The following is a 16,352-nucleotide window of genomic DNA, read 5'->3' as shown; positions in this document are numbered from 1 at the left end:
CCTGTCTGCAGTGCACACCCAGTTGTGGTCCTGGCTACCGACACCGCGTGGTGTTGTGTAAGAGCGGGGAGAGCGGCGACACATTGCCAGACTCAAAGTGTCCCAAAAATGGCCGCCCGACCTCCAGGGTGCGCTGTAACCTGCAGCGCTGCCCTCCTCCTGTCTGGGTGACAGGCCCGTGGGGAGAGGTGAGACTCTGAACACATCCTTCACCATTTTTACCTGATCAAAACATTCAGTTCATTATTAAAGAAAGTATACCCTCTTTTACCAGATTCTAAATTTATGTAAATTCAACCTGGAGTTTACAAAAACAAACAGATCCCTGGGTAAACTGTTAAGCATGAAATTAAGTTTAAATTGCTTTTGCTGACTGAGGTTCACAAGCTGAAGCTGGTGTCTTAAGGTTCCACTGCAACATTTTGATCATTTTAAGGTCTGAACTTGGACTAGGCCAGCGGTCTGCAACCTGTACAACCTGAAGAGCCGTTTTTACTCTCATGCCAGTCAATTAAAACTCATTTACAGCCATAAATGTCACATGACTTTTTGAGAAAAGACAACTTGTAAGTTTAGATAAGTATCTACTAATTGTTAGCTGCCATTTTTAAATATACATATATTTTTTTGTATTTTTAGGATTTAAAATTAAGCTAAACATAAAATTTAGCAAAAAGAGGATGGGTCTTTTTTCTGTGGGACAGAAAAAGTGCATAGATTCCAAACTAATGACAAGAAAAACAGATATAAAAACATTATTTTTAATGATTTTTTTTTTGTTTAAATTCAATGCAGATATTGTAGGAATAAACTTACAACTGTTAAAAACATGAGAATAGCAACATCTAAATTCTTGTGTTTTTCAGCCAAAATGTTGTAATATATCAGGATTATTTTATTGACAAATTATCCCATATGTGACTGTATAATGCCTATCCATATAAAATAGTTCATTGTCTGAGAAAAAACGTTTAGAAATACACTTTTTCAGTCTCTTTTTATTCAGTAACAACTTCCAAACTGAAGAGTGGTTGCAGTGATATAGCAGAGCTTTATTGTGGTGTGTGCAGTGTTGGGAAAACAAAATTCACTTTTGAGTTTCCAGCCAGGCAGTCACTGGATCAGGGCTGCCTAATCTGAAATTAAATTTTGTCACTTCAGTCAGTTTCTTGTTGGCTCTCCAGTCCTGATAAATAAACCCTTGAACATAAAGAGCGTGTACTTTCTTTCTACGGCATTTTTTTACTTGATGAATTCATGAAATCCTCACAACTACTAAATAAACTGAATCTCTGCTTTATCTCGTGGAATAATTTGATCTAGGTAGTTGAAGTAGCCATGTTTGATATATCATTGCTTCATTAGTGACACTTTGACATTTAAGTAAATAATTGTGGGGCATTGAGAGAAGAAAATTAACCTTCTAGGAACTATCAGAAATAGCAGGAAGCTGCATCTTGCAGCTTTTAAAGAGCGTAATTAAAAAATAGGAAGTGTTTATATGCAAGCTTCCTAACTCTTTGTTACCTGTTGGATTAAGTCTAACTGTCAGCCGTAAGTCTTCCTGTTAGTACTGTTAGTTTTATCTTTTAAATTAAGCTTCTGGGAAACCAAGTTGAGATGTGGCAGGATTATCTTTCTGTGAAACGTGTTTTCGTGGTTCAGTGCTCTGCCAGATGTGGTCTGGGTCAGGAGATGCGCTCGGTGCAGTGCCTGGCCCACACTGGCCAGCCATCCAACGAGTGTCTGGAGCATCAGCGGCCCGCCGCCATGCAGCAGTGCAAGAGCAAATGTGACGCCAGTCTGCCCGTCAACTCAGAGAACCCAGAAGGTCAGAGGTCAAATTTCAGTGCTGGTAATATTCTCTAATTAGCATACAACAAAATTTGTTTTTCTGTGACTTTTAGTAGTCTGAAAAAAGATAATATATCCCGAGATGAGTAGATAAATTGCTAATATCAGATTGTCCAACACATTTGTGAAGCTGTGGTTCTCCTTCTTTGTCTCTGCAGAGTGTAAAGATGTGAGCACTGTGGCGTACTGCCCCCTGGTGCTCAGGTTCAAGTTCTGCAACCGGCCATATTTCAGACAGATGTGCTGTAAGACCTGCCAGGGACACTGACGCTGCTGCGGTCGCGGGGTCAAACAGTAAGACTGAACCTTTTCCACTGAGCCTCGCTGCAGCAGCCTTCACCGTTTCTCCGTCGGTTCAAGCTTGGGGTCCACTGTCAATGCTGACAAACAGGTTCCTGAAATTAGTCAGAGGGGTGCTTTGTTTTCCTCTCCTCACTGATAATCCAGATTTGAAATCTCTGGACCAAACATCGTTCCACTGGAGGAGAGGGTCCAGCGCTGAAACCTGGAGAGGAAGGAGGGAGAGAGGCAGCAGCTGACCCTCTCTTTGCCTCTCTAAACTTTGACTTTGTCTTAATATTTTGGTGCTATACGTTTTATTTTGGCTACGGGACTGGTATCAGTAATCTTAAACTCCACTTCTTATTACTTGAGTGGCTTAAATGTTTAGCCTGTTATACGTTTTTAAAACATCCACTTTGAAAGGAAATGATTTTCACGGTATCTGTGCCCACAACACTGCAAAAACACAAAATCTTACCAATTAATTTTGGTCTAGTTTCTAGTGCAAATATCTTAGTACACTTGAAATAACACAAAACTGACCTACAAGTAACTTTTCAACAAGATATATAAGCTTGTTTCAAACCAATAATTCATTAATATTGATGGGATTTTTTAAAAGTACTTCTTCCATTGCCACTGATAAGATATTTTTATAAATGAAATAATCTGTCTGTGGAATAGGTACAATTTCATAAATATGTATAAATTATTGACTTAAAGCTTCTATACTTCTAAGTTAGTTTTCTTATTTTAGATGCACTAAGATATTTGCACTAGAAACTAGACCAAAGTACTTAGATTTAGTGTTTTTGCAGTGAAAAAGATTGGCTCCTTTAATTTTAAAACATATTTCTATGTTAGCTTTTACTTGACTTATTGTTTTTATGTCCTTGTTTTGTTGCATATCAGTATAACCATTGAGTCCTCGCAGATATTCGGTTGTAAGAGCAGATTTGGATTTGCACAAAGCGTCTGCAGTCGGAGGACTTGTGTGTTTTGTGTTTCTTGTCCCATCATTTGACTTGATGTCTTTAGTTGTGGAAAACGCCGCGGTCTTGCCATTTGGGTAGTTTCTCCGACAGTTTATCACCTCTGTACAGTTAAATCGCAACACGCAGCAGAGCGTCACTGAAAATTGTTTTCATACAACAGGCTGTCAGATTGTCAGACTTTGGCACAAAGTCTCAGACATTATCAGATTTCACTCCGTGCTGCCTGGTTGTAAAATTTTTGTTTTATTTTATTTTTCCCACATGTGTAAAGGTGCAAATACTGAGTGGAAACACAGAGCACAGTGAGCCACAGCTCTGCCAACAGGAAGAGGCCAACAGAGGAGAGAGGCAGCCTCACATTTCTGTCTAATCTGAGCAATTAAATGCGTCATTTATCAGCCTTTTTTTAGGCATGACCTTTCTGACAGTTTCCTTCACAAAACTGCAGATACTGTGTCTAAAACTTTAAACCAACCCTGATTCCATTATAACTTGCTTCTGGAGCTCTTATTTCTTTTTAAAGTGGGGATATTTTGGACGATTATCTCATCTTATAACACACTTTCTTTCCTGTGAAAGACAAAAAAAAAATAGAAATGTCCAAACCCAAGAGCACATTTCATCTTTTGTGATTCTGAATATTATTTTCTACCTTCTTCACAAAATCTTTTCAGAGATTAAGAAATCACAGCATTTTGTCAGAAACGCTGACACCGTTTTTTGGGGGGGAGGTTCTGGGGAAATTGACACTGAGTTTATTTTTAACGTGACCCTGAAATGTCCCACTTTTGGTACGACCTCGTCTGATGCAGAGCGGATTCATAAACCGCGTTTCTCCGACTCGTAGAGAGAGATGGAAGAAATGTTGCCTCACGGTGCTTTCAGGGCTCAGTCATCGCGCCTCGTGGCCTCGCTGTGACGCTCAATCTGCTCTCCGAGCTGCCGGGGCTTAGTCAACACTTAGAGCAGCTACTTGTTGCAACACTCAAACGTTTCTCTGTGAAGAAAGGAAGTGACTGTCTGTCTTTGTGAGGGTTGGCTGCACTTGTTCCCGTTATTTCTGGTGGTGCTTCGGTTTTGAATGGTGCTATTTGTTGACTGCCGTTTGTTCCTCATGTATCATGTAAGCAGTTGTTAAAAACTTTTATTTAAAAATCAACTTGAGCCTTTCTTTTTTTTATATATTACAGATCTGCAAAGTAGAACGTATAGTGATGAAGTGTATAAGTGCAGCTGTTTATAAAGGTTCATCCACTAGAGGTCCTCTTTGATTCGTGTCTTCATTTATTTGTGTGATCTCTCAGATTTAGTGATGATTAATGTTTAAAATCACAACATTAATTAATCAGATGCCCTGTTTCCTGAATGTAGTCATGTGATCCAGCATGACACACACTTTTCATGCTTACACAGTGTCTTACAAAATTATTTTTATCCCCTGGAATTTTGGATTTTACATTTTTACAACCAATATAATCTGAAAAGTGTGGCATGCTTCTGTATTATATGTAAAATTTCCTTTCCAGCTGAAACTCTTCACCAGTTTCTGTAGCTGAGGACTCACTGTTGGAGCTTAAGGAAGCAATCCACAGTAAAACACTTAAGTTGCTTGTTCTGGAATGACTTTAAAGAAAATAACACCACATTTTAAAATGTCTCAATTATGTCTTTAAATGTGATTAATGGCAGACATGTGTTGGTCCTCTGGTAAATATGTATAAAACATAAGCAATGATCAAATCTAATTTAATTTAATCAAATTACTTTTATTTTAAAACTTGTTGGCATGTTTTATTTATTTTTTTAGAAAAATGCTGTTAATCCTAAATAAAGGAAAAGAAAATGACACTTTAATAGCATCCTGCTATTAATGCTTTTTACAGCCCATTTTGACTGCATATAAACGGCTTTCCTGTAACAGTAAGCCATTTCTGCGCCATTAGCACATTTAACAGCACATACATGAGTTGCTTGACAGCGCTAAGACCCTCCTCCTTCCTCTGATTGGTTGTTTTTGACCGGGAGCGGGGCAGTTTGGCAGATCACTGCAGTTACTCAGGGAGGAGATCGATCTTTTTCGCACATAATCTGTCTCATTACACGTCTTAGCAAATACGAAAAAACAAACATTTAGATCTTTACTAAGGGTAAACGCTAAATATTTCACTGTTGTATCTCCATTGTACTGCTATTATTTTTTCTGTTTTGTATGTTATTCAATGCTACATCCACTTTTTTCCTTTAAAGGAAGAACTACATTGATGAAACTTTTTGTTCATTTAAGGAAGTGAGCACTGATCTGCTCTCAGTCCGGGACGGATTTTTTTCTCTGAAGGTGATGTAAACACATCATCGGTCATCTATTTCAGAATCAGCCTGTTTACGCGGAAAAACCAAAATGAAGCAATAACTTCTGCTTTTTTGCCCTCGTATTCGGGCTGAACTAATCTGTCGGAGTAAAACCGTAAGCTTTGCTGAATATTCACTTCTGATTGTGCTGCATGTCATCATTACTATGTAATGTGCTGTTTTTGAATTTAAAAATGTCTTAATCGACTTTTGACTGTGACACACTGAAAGGATGACTTTCAAGAGCTACACCTGCTAGTAAAAGCAATTACTTTTGTAGGTTTTCTGGCTTTAAAATGTTTTAAATGCTTTTGAGTCTGAGAAGATGGCAGTCGGTGCATGAATCAGTGCAGCAGGCGCAGCAGCTCCACCCAGAGAGAGATTAGCAGCACAGGAAGGGAGGCGGCAACGGGGAGAACAGACACCAAACAGAAACAAACTGTTTACCCTGCAAAAACACTAAATATTACCAAGTATTTAGGTCTAGTTTCCAGTGCAAATATCTTAGTGCACTTGAAGAGATAAAACTAACTTACAAGTCACTTTTAAGCAAAATATAGGAGATTGTAAGTTAATCATTCCTTAATTTCAATGACAAAAGTGAAGAAAATAATGTCTTGGTAGGGTTAACTTTGTTGCTAACACTATATGTTAGCAACAAAGCTAACATAATCTTATGTTTTGTTGCATTTATAATTTATTTTAAATGCATTTATAATTTATTTTTACCTGAAAATTTATTTTTCTGGTTAAAAAAAATGTTTACCTGGAATCGATGATATTTTTTTCAGGTAAAAATTAACAAAACTGTGTTTTGTATGTTTGGGTTTTATTCAGTGATGAAGGTTTAAAGTTTTCATTACACTGCAAAAAAATAAACCTCTTACCAAGTATTTTCATCCAGTTTCTAGTGCAAATATCTCTTTACACCTGAAATAAGACTAAACTAACTTTTATGTAACTTTTCAGCAAGATATGAGTTTTTTATATGTGAATAATTCCTTGGTATTGCTGAGAATCCACTCAGATTATCTCACTTAAAACATGGGGAAAACGTGTTGTAAGTCAAATAATCTGCCAATAGAACCAGTACTTTTTATCAATATTAATAAATTAACTTAAAACAAACTCCTACATTATAGTGGAAAGCTACAGTATGTATAAGTTTTTGTCTTAATTGAAGTGCAATAAAATATTTGCACTGGAAATAGACAAAAATACTTTTTTCCAGTGTTGTTCCAACAGAGGAGAAATGCAAAACAGGCTTTTCAAAGAAACTGAAAACATTCAGAAACTTAATGACTCGTATTTAAATGATGAAGTGCAGTCAGAAAGTGACTCCAGTCCCAGGCGGCCATGCAGGAGGATGCAACTCAAGAAGCCTAAAACAAACCAAAAACTGCCTGGGTTTGGCACCTGCACGCCCACTCGCTCTCCTGTACACTCTTCCTGAACCCATCGGTTATCAAGGGCGTTTGAGGCTGCTTGAAGCAACCACAGCCTGGGTGGAGTCAGCACCTCTCAGACAAAACACCCATCATCATTTGGCAGCACACTAGAGAAAATTATCCCTCTGTGTAAGCGCCGTTCCTCCGCTCATCCCTGAAGAATCTGACAGACTAATTTTGGTACGCAGCTTTGATAGCTGCAGCCAACAAACCGGTCATTACTTAATCCTCCCTGGCGGCCGGGAGCATGACAGAAATACAGAAGTAGCTTCTCAGCAGTGTGAGGTGAGCGTGTGCATCACTGTGTGTTCAGTTCTTGTTTCACACACTGCCGGTGGGAGTATGAGGAAGTAGATGTGACAGCTCTGCTGGAGGTCTTGCAGTGTGAGCGCCTGTTGCTGGTTTTCGGCTGTCCCTCTCCTGGATGATGGCCGCAGTCTGACGAGGTCGAACCTTGGACTTTAGCGGCACACACACACACACACAGCCGACACACACTCTCTGGACGGTGGACGCCTGAGGAGGAGAAGCCCACAGGAACAATGGTAAAGCACCCCACTTTCATATCCTCTGAGCTTTGACTTGTGTGAACTCAGGTGTGTAACTTTGACATCCGCATTCAGATTTTATCTACAAAGTACAAACAAAAAGTTGGATTTTTGCAATTCATTTAGCAAGAAAAGTGTTTGATGGCTTTAAAACTGATAAAACAATTAAACCAACTGTATTTGAAGTAAAACAGCTTTTTACTGTTTTATGAGGCCAACTACAGTTGGCCTCATTTGTTTATACGACAAATGAGGGTGTCAGACTAGTGCAATTTTCATCTTTACATGACCAGAGATGTGTTGGGGTGTTTAAACTTAAAAACTGTTGAGATTCAGCTCTTCACAGCAGCAGAATGAGTTTCCCCTTTTTCACGACGAGCTTTTTATTGAGGCTGAAGCTCAAAGCTGTAAAATACATTAATTATTTGCTTTAATTCTTGATTTAAGGTTGAATTTTATATTAAAGCATCAGTTTGAACATAAGGAACAAACCTAAAGAGAAAATGTAGGGTTTAAGTGTTGCATTCATTCAAAAATAAGCACCAAAATCCATCATGGTTCAATGGGTATACACATAACGATCTCTTGTGTTGCCTTGAGGGATTTATTGCACTCTTTGGGGCAAAAAGGAGTGCAAAAATGCAACAGGGGGCTGCTACAGGAAAAGACCCCAGAGCATGTACAAAGGCTGCAGGTTTCACAAGAGGCAGGGCTGAGGTGAGAGAGGAGGAAGTGGACTCACAGGAGAGGCCGGTAGTTTCTGTCACAACACTTCCTGAAAATGCTGCCTGTGACTCATGCACACAATCTCTTAAAGATCATCCAAAAGAGCAAATTCACTGTTTCTGCAGCCTCCACTGACGCCTTTGAGCCTTTCAAAATAAAAGTCGCAGCTGACCTGATTGCCACTGATAATCTGTCACAAATTGTTGGGTTTAAAAAAAAGATTAAATGACGGAAATAACATCTAATCTAAGGAAGATAAAACTGTTGAGCAACTGTGTGTGAAGTTCCAGTCTCTGCTTCTATTTTGAAGTTAAATGAACAGTTTTTAAGAAGATCAAAGTGAATAAATGTTTCAAAGCTAAATAAAATTTAGGTTGATGCTCTCATTAAAAAGTTAGAACTCTCTGTATGTCTGATTTCTTCGATGACTGAAATAATTCAAAGAAAACTTTAATATCAGGCAAAAGGAGGTAGATTCAGATCCAATGAACACAATGACGTCAACAAAGACCAGATTTTCCTGAGAGAAAACAAGCAGCAAGACGCGATTTGCTAAGATATCTAAAGACAAAAACACTGAGAAAAAGTATATTTTTCAGTCAAGACTGAATGAATTACGTGTCAATCGCTCAAGATTTTCTTCTTCGGTGTTTTTTTTAGCGGTTGGCAAACAACGAAATCAAAATGTTGCCTCACTGTTTAGTTTTGCACCTGAGAAGAAGCTGTAGAGTAAAATGATCTCAAAGCACTTAAGAAGAAAAAGTTTAGGTTATAGAGAAATATCTTAGCTAAAAAAAAAAATCAAATTATGCCAAGATAGTTCACATAACAAACAGATTTCGAAAATGTTTGCAAGAACTGAGAAATTCTTTACAAATATGCCAAATTAGTTCTTTAATCCAGAAACTTTTATACAACGGATATTCAACTCCAGTACTTGAAGTTTATTTAGATTCATTCCTTCTCCCAAAACATCTGAATCAAATAAATGGCTGGTTGCCTCTGTAGAGCTGGATAGACTTGATGAGGAGGAGATTTAGTCATTAGCTCCAGGTGCATTGAAGAAGGAATGCATCTAAAAGTTGCAGAAAAGTAGCTCTCAAAAACTATAGTTGGGCAATTTATGTGAAATAACTGGAGCATTTTTAATGTTTATGTTGAGTTTACTAAACCATTCATTTCTGTTTTGTGATAAATATGTTTGATATCGAGGTATGCGCCTATTGGCAGCACTCTATAAAATGGGAGATGAACACGTTGGAGTAGCTCTGTGCTTTCATTGATACTTTTCTCTTTTCATTCCTGCTTTCTTGGAGGAAAATAACCTTTTTTTGGACAACTGTTCCTTCTTTTTTGGATATGGTGTAGTTGGACTGATTATTTTTGCAATGTTATTCATGTTTTTTGCTATTTTGTCATGATGCGTAACCATAGCAACAGGCTGGTTTACAATGGCCTGTTAAACACCGGAAAAGCTGAAACTGTCATGAATTGGTGCGGTGGATGTGGTGAGGCAGACGCAGCAGACCCAGGATGAGGTAAAGATGGTAATTTTAATACTGAATAACATTCAAAAACAGTCCACAAAGATTCTGGCGGCACGGCTGAGCGGAAACCAGGGCTCACACCGGTAGCAACAGAATGGTAGAGTGGCAAATGAACAGACAGACAGAAATCACACAACAAGCGACAAGGACCCGACGAGGAACAAGGAACACAGGTGGAGTTAAATACACAGCGGGTAATCACAGAACGAGACACACCTGGGAACAATCAAGGGGAGGACAGGACAACGAAGAGACTCAAGGACACAGAAAACTTGAAATTAACACACAGAAAGCACAGAACACGACAGTACCACGGGTACTGTCGTGTTCTGTGTTTTCTGAGGCTCCGAAGCCTCGGAGCCGGCAGCAGGGGAATGCCGGAGCGAACCAGACGGGACCAGACGCCCAAAAAACAACAACAACAAAAAACAACACAAGGGTGGGCGGAGGGGCGCTGGACGGGGGGCCAGAGTCCAGAAACAACAACAAAAAACGACCCAACGGAGTGGGCGGAGGCACAGGAAGGGCCAAGAGTTCAAAAACAACAAAAAACTACCCACAGGGTGGGCGGAGGCAAAGGAGGCGGGAACCACGGAGGTGGTCCGGCAGCCGTCCAGCGGCCGTCCGCGGCGCTGGAGACAACGACGACGAGTCTCTGGGGCTGCCCAGAGGCGGCGGCGACGAGTCTCTGGGGCCGCCCAGCAGCGGCGATGAGCACAGAGAGTCGGGGTCTCGGGAGGAATGCAGAGGGTCTCGGTCTCTGGTGCGCCGGCTGGAGGAATGCCGGAGCGAAGCCTCGGGGCCGGCAGCGGAGGTGACGGCTCCGGAAAGCGACGAGGGGCCGGGTCCACTGGCGGCTCACGTCGCTGTCTCCGGGCAGACAGCGGAGGTGGTGTTCCCGTGGGGCGACCAGGGGCCAGGTACACAGGCGGCTCAGGTCGCTGACTTCCCGGACGGAGGAATCGACGGGGGCCAAATCCGGGGGATGCCAACACCACTCTTGTCCCCCGGAAAAGCTCCCGCAGCAGGTTGGCGAGGGCTTCAGCCAGCGCTCTCCTCCCTACCGGATCTCCGCCTCGGTCCGCTCTGCCTTTTAGTAGGGAACCTTACTCCAGCTGGGTCCATAATAAGCAGCCTCACCAATCGGTTTGGTCGGGTCCTTCTGTCATGAATTGGTGCGGTGGATGTGGTGAGGCAGACGCAGCAGACCCAGGATGAGGTAAAAATGGTAATTTTAATACTGAATAACGTTCAAAAACAGTCCACAAAGATTCTGGCGGCACGGCTGAGCGGAAACCAGGGCTCACACCGGTAGCAACAGAATGATAGAGTGGCAAATGAACAGACAGACAGAAATCACACAACAAGGGATGAGGAACAAGGAACACAGGTGGAGTTAAATACACAGCGGGTAATCACAGAACGAGACACACCTGGGAACAATCAAGGGGAGGACAGGACAACGAAGAGACTCAAGGACACAGAAAACTTGAAATTAACACACAGAAAACACAGAACACGACAGTACCCCCCCCTCAAGGGCGGCTACCAGACGCCCAAAAAACAACAACAAAAAAAAAAAACACCACAAGGGTGGGCGGAGGGGCGCTGGACGGGGGGCCAGAGTCCAGAAACAACAACAAAAAACGACCCAACGGAGTGGGCGGAGGCACAGGAAGGGCCAAGAGTTCAAAAACAACAAAAAACTACCCACAGGGTGGGCGGAGGCAAAGGAGGCGGGAACCACGGAGGTGGTCTGGCGGTCGTCCGTGGCACTGGAGGCGGGAACCACGGAGGTGGTCCTGCGGCCGTCCGCGGCGCTGGAGGCGGGAACCACGGAGGTGGTCCGGCAGCCGTCCGGCGGCCGTCCGCGGCGCTGGAGGCAATGACGTCGAGTCTCTGGGGCCGCCCAGAGGCGGCGGCGACGAGTCTCTGGGGCCGCCCAGAGATGGCGGCAACGACGTGTCCCGGGGACCGCCCAGCAGCGGCGATGAGCACAGAGAGTCGGGGTCTCGGGAGGAACGCAGAGGGTCTCGGGAGGAAAGCAGAGGGTCTCGGTCTCTGGTGCGCCGGCTGGAGGAATGCCGGAGCGAAGCCTCGGAGCCGGCAGCAGGGGAATGCCGGAGCGAAGCCTCGGGACCGGCAGCGGAGGTGAGCCGGAGCCAAGCCTCGGGGCCGGCGGCGGAGGTGAGCCGGAGCGAAGTCTCGGGGCCGGCAGCGGAGGTGGCGGCTCCGGAAAGCGACGAGGGGCCGGGTCCACTGGCGGCTCACGTCGCTGTCTCCGGGCAGACAGCGGAGGTGGTGTTCCCGTGGGGCGACCAGGGGCCAGGTACACAGGCGGCTCAGGTCGCTGACTTCCCGGACGGAGGAATCGACGGGGGCCAAATCCGGGGGATGCCAACACCAATCTTGTCCCCCAGAAAAGCTCCCGCAGCAGGTTGGCGAGGGCTTCAGCCAGCGCTCTCCTCCCTACCGGATCTCCGCCTCGGTCCGCTCTGCCTTTTAGTAGGGAACCTTACTCCAGCTGGGTCCATAATAAGCAGCCTCACCAATCGGTTTGGTCGGGTCCTTCTGTCATGAATTGGTGCGGTGGATGTGGTGAGGCAGACGCAGCAGACCCAGGATGAGGTAAAGATGGTAATTTTAATACTGAATAACATTCAAAAACAGTCCACAAAGATTCTGGCGGCACGGCTGAGCGGAAACCAGGGCTCACACAGGTAGCAACAGAATGATAGCGTGGCAAATGAACAGACAGACAGAAATCACACAACAAGCGACAAGGAACAAGGAACACAGGTGGAGTTAAATACACAGCGGGTAATCACAGAACGAGACACACCTGGGAACAATCAAGGGGAGGACAGGACAACGAAGAGACTCAAGGACACAGAAAACAATTGAAGTTAACACACAGAAAACACAGAACACGACAGAAACAATAGCGGGAGCCAGAAATCCCGGAGAAGTTGAAAATGAGGCGAGGAGAGATAGAGAGAGAAGGATGATATTAATTTATTTAATTTCACTTTGGGATTAATAAAGTATTTTTCAATTGAATTTCATCGTCTTTGTTCAAGGAATGGTTGCATGAAAACAGCTACATGGCCAACTGGGCGATATGTTGGGGTCATGAAGTCAAATCAAAAATCCATCTGATGCAACTCTACACTTTAAGTGAGCATGGAGTGGATTATTCCTCACACTCCATGTGTTTCTGGTATAAAACAAAGCATGAATATGTGGGAAAAAAGTGCCTTCATCCCACTATTTAGTATAACAGGTGATCAGTGATGCTGTGGGCTCATTTCTCATAGAGTGCGTGGAATCATCAATTCTCTTAATAACATCCAATTATTATTTTTAAAAAGGTTGTAAATAAATATCTGGTGGCGAGATGACAAAAATGGGTTGCAACTGGGGTTTTCAGTGGGATAATGATCCAAAACATGCAGCCAAATCACACCAGACACAAAATGAATCTCAGTCTCCAGATTTAAATCTGCTGATCTGAAGAGACCAAAAGAGAATAATTAAGGATTATCTAGAGATTCTGCAAAATCTCAAAGTATTTTTGATTTTGTTTCTAGTGCAAACATCTTAACACACTTGAAATGAGACAAAATTAACTTATGTGTAACTTTTCAGCAAGATAGAAGCTTGTTTTATGTAAATAATTCCTGAATATTGAGAAAAATGTACTAATCCCACTGGCAGATTATTTAACTCATAACATGGAAAAATGTTTTGTTATGAGTGAAATAACTTTATAGGAGAGCTGTACCTTTGAAGGAATTATTTTTGTAAAATAAGCACTTATATCTTGCTGAAAAGTTACTTACTGTAGTTTTAATTTATTTGAAGTGTACTAAGATATTTGCACTAGAAACTAGATAAAAAAAATGCTTTGTGTTTTTTGCAGTGAAGAAGAATGGTTAAAGATCTGCTTCTCTGTTTGGTCCAACTTTGTGAAAATGTTGTGAAAATAGTGCCGTTTTTATGCAAAGACCAGCCCTTTATTAATCAGACATAAATTTCAAAATTAAACGTCCTTATAAATGTCTTTGCAGATGTTTTTTTTAGGGTCATCAAGTTTTAAAAGCCAGGCTATTACAGTTCTTCACTGCAATGTTCAAAAATAGATGTTTTGTTTTTTTTCTGCTGTATTTTGAGATCAAGAGACATCAGCTGATCATCACAGCCTACAGGGGGAAAAAACGGCGCGCATTCAAAAGCTTGTTACTTTAAAAGGCCAAAGCTGCGAAGTTCCAAATAATCGAAATACTTTCAGTGTTATGTTATTTAAAGGACCTTATTAGACAGCTGTGGTTCTAGTATGACTGGACAGGCCCTTTTTCATACATCACAGACGAAAACAATCTAGAATACAAACAAACTTTACATCATGACATCACCAGAAACATTCAGAACTGATATTGATCTGTTAAATACTGGTATTCTGCTTTGCAAAAATAACTTTGGATATGACCCAACTAAAGAGAAACAGTGTCTTCAGTCAGAGGCTTCTTCAAATTCACTGGAATACAGACGGCTACAGGACAGCCATAACCATTTACAATAACTGAAGAATCATCATCAACTTTACTTTGTTTCTACTCAAACAAAGTAAAGTGTCAGTAATAATGTATAAAACATAATCTGTAATAATATAATAAAACATAAAAGTAAAGGGATAGAGCTAATTCAAACCACAGCAAAATGACACAGATAACTGGTTAAACCAAGTCTTTTGAGTTACAGCAACATTTAGTTTCCATCTGGAATCAAGAAAGTATTTTTGAATTATTGTAGGTTTTTTTTTTACCCCTCCAGGGGGTCTTTTTTGTGGGCTCTAGTGTCCCTTAAACGACAGTAGGCTGACAGGAAACTGGGAAGGAGAGGGGGGAAGACATGCGGCAAATATCGTCGGGTCCGGGGGTCGAACCCGCGACGGCCGCGTCGAGGACTCAAGGCCTCCAAATACGGGTCGCGCTAACCGCTACGCCACCACGGCACGCCCGTATTGTAGGTTTTTAAGGTTGATCAAACGACACTTTAAGTCTTTAAAACAAACAAACAACTACTTAAAATGATCAGTTTCTCCAATTTTACTCTTTATATGCGTGTGTTTGAGTGAAATGAACTTTGTTCTTTTATTCTATGAACTACTGACAACATGTCTCTGAAATTCCAAGCAAAAAAATTTGTTTTTATTTGCAGAAAATGAGAAATGGTCAAAATAAGGAAAAAGATGCAGTGCTTTCAGACCTCAAATAATGCAAAGAAAACAAGTTCATCTTTGTTGTATTTAGCCAACAAGCAGTAACAGTTGGCCTCAATTCGAAGGCATTCTTTACGTGTGATTTCCGTGTAACATGGGATTTTTAAATTTAAAAATAAAAACTGAGTCACTATTCTTAGCATTTTCCGTGTTGCTATTTAAGAGAGTTTGATGAAGCAGACTGATTATGACTGATAGTTAATGCATGATATGCATTGATAGTTAATACAAAAAGTGCTCGCCTTTTGTTAAAATTACCCTACAATCTTGTCTTTAAAGATTTAAAATGTGAATAAATGCCTGAACTTCTTTCTCTCATCACCACAGCAGCGAGCTTCTTGCATGTCAACATCAGTCTCTGTCTCTGACCACAGACCACATTCTGCCAGTGACAAACCCTGAGAAGCTTCACACATCAAACAGACCAGCATCTTTTGGGGAAAAGCAAAGGTTCACATTTAAAGGTGTCAAACTCCAGGTCAGCTGGATTAGAAGACGGCACCTCCACTTATTTAAAAGGTTTCAAAGTAAAAGCTGCAGTTGGACAATCATGGTTTTTGTTTTCAACAATGTCCAAGTAAAAAAAAAAAAACCTGTTTGGGGTTTCTTTAACCAGTTGCCTGGCAGCCGACCTGAGTTTCCTGCAACAATAACCGCAACTAGTTTTGCTTTCAACAAATGTCTGTGAAGATGCCAAACAGGCATTTACTGCTGAGCTCCATCATTTAGTGATATTTATCAAACTACGTCAGAGGTCATTATTCAGACTTTCTTCAGTAGTGGTTGTAAAAATTGGGCGTAAATGTCAGGATTTCATACACTTAGCTTTAAAAATGCTTTTTAAATCTCTTTACAAGTTACAACTTGAAACTAAACTTTTTCAAAATAAGTTTTTTCAGGTCATCAATAATAATGACCTTAATTTTCACTTATTAACCTGCTAATCTTCCTGTCTGCTTACTTTTTTGCTGCAACCCCCCACTTAACTTTGCTCTTTTGTCATAATTAAATGTTTCGGATCATCAAACAAGCATAACTTGACGAATTACAAAACTCTTTTTTCAAACCTGTCCCAATTTGAAAAGGTAGTTCCCCTCCAGACCTAATATATAGAAGTGTTTTGCTAAACCTTAGATGAATTTTGATCCTCTTTGTTTTACAGAGTTGCCTTATAATTCAGCCACATCAGAGGATTTTCAAGCATGAACAAGTTTAAGGTTATATCCAAAGCTTCTCAATTGGGTTTCTGTATAAACCTTGACAAGGCTGATCCAAAACGTGCGAACTGTTATTTTTGAGCCGTTCTGGACTGAACTTGCTGC

General features: G+C 41.4%; 2 protein-coding genes across 4 annotated transcripts in view; both read left to right on the top strand.

Moving 5' to 3' along the window:
- The window catches only part of LOC102230202 (A disintegrin and metalloproteinase with thrombospondin motifs 10-like), a 54,810-nt gene extending 52,155 nt beyond the window's left edge, over positions 1-2,655 (top strand). For all 3 annotated transcript variants that reach the window (XM_005803903.2, XM_023339184.1, XM_023339185.1), the window contains 3 exons: positions 12-188; positions 1,666-1,831; positions 2,013-2,655. In XM_005803903.2, coding sequence (XP_005803960.1) covers positions 12-188; positions 1,666-1,831; positions 2,013-2,122 — 453 coding nt within the window. In that variant the 3' untranslated portion in view covers positions 2,123-2,655. The remainder of the gene's footprint in view (positions 1-11; positions 189-1,665; positions 1,832-2,012) is intronic.
- A 4,400-nt stretch (positions 2,656-7,055) lies between these two features.
- The window catches only part of LOC102236585 (unconventional myosin-If-like), a 31,413-nt gene continuing 22,116 nt past the window's right edge, over positions 7,056-16,352 (top strand). Inside the window, exon 1 of the mRNA XM_014470554.2 lies at positions 7,056-7,473. Coding sequence (XP_014326040.2) covers positions 7,471-7,473 — 3 coding nt within the window. The 5' untranslated portion in view covers positions 7,056-7,470. The remainder of the gene's footprint in view (positions 7,474-16,352) is intronic.

This window comes from Xiphophorus maculatus, chromosome 9 (genome assembly GCF_002775205.1).
Source record: "Xiphophorus maculatus strain JP 163 A chromosome 9, X_maculatus-5.0-male, whole genome shotgun sequence".
In the NCBI taxonomy this organism is placed as follows: Eukaryota; Metazoa; Chordata; class Actinopteri; order Cyprinodontiformes; family Poeciliidae; genus Xiphophorus; species Xiphophorus maculatus.
This window is presented reverse-complemented; position numbering and strand designations above follow the sequence as displayed.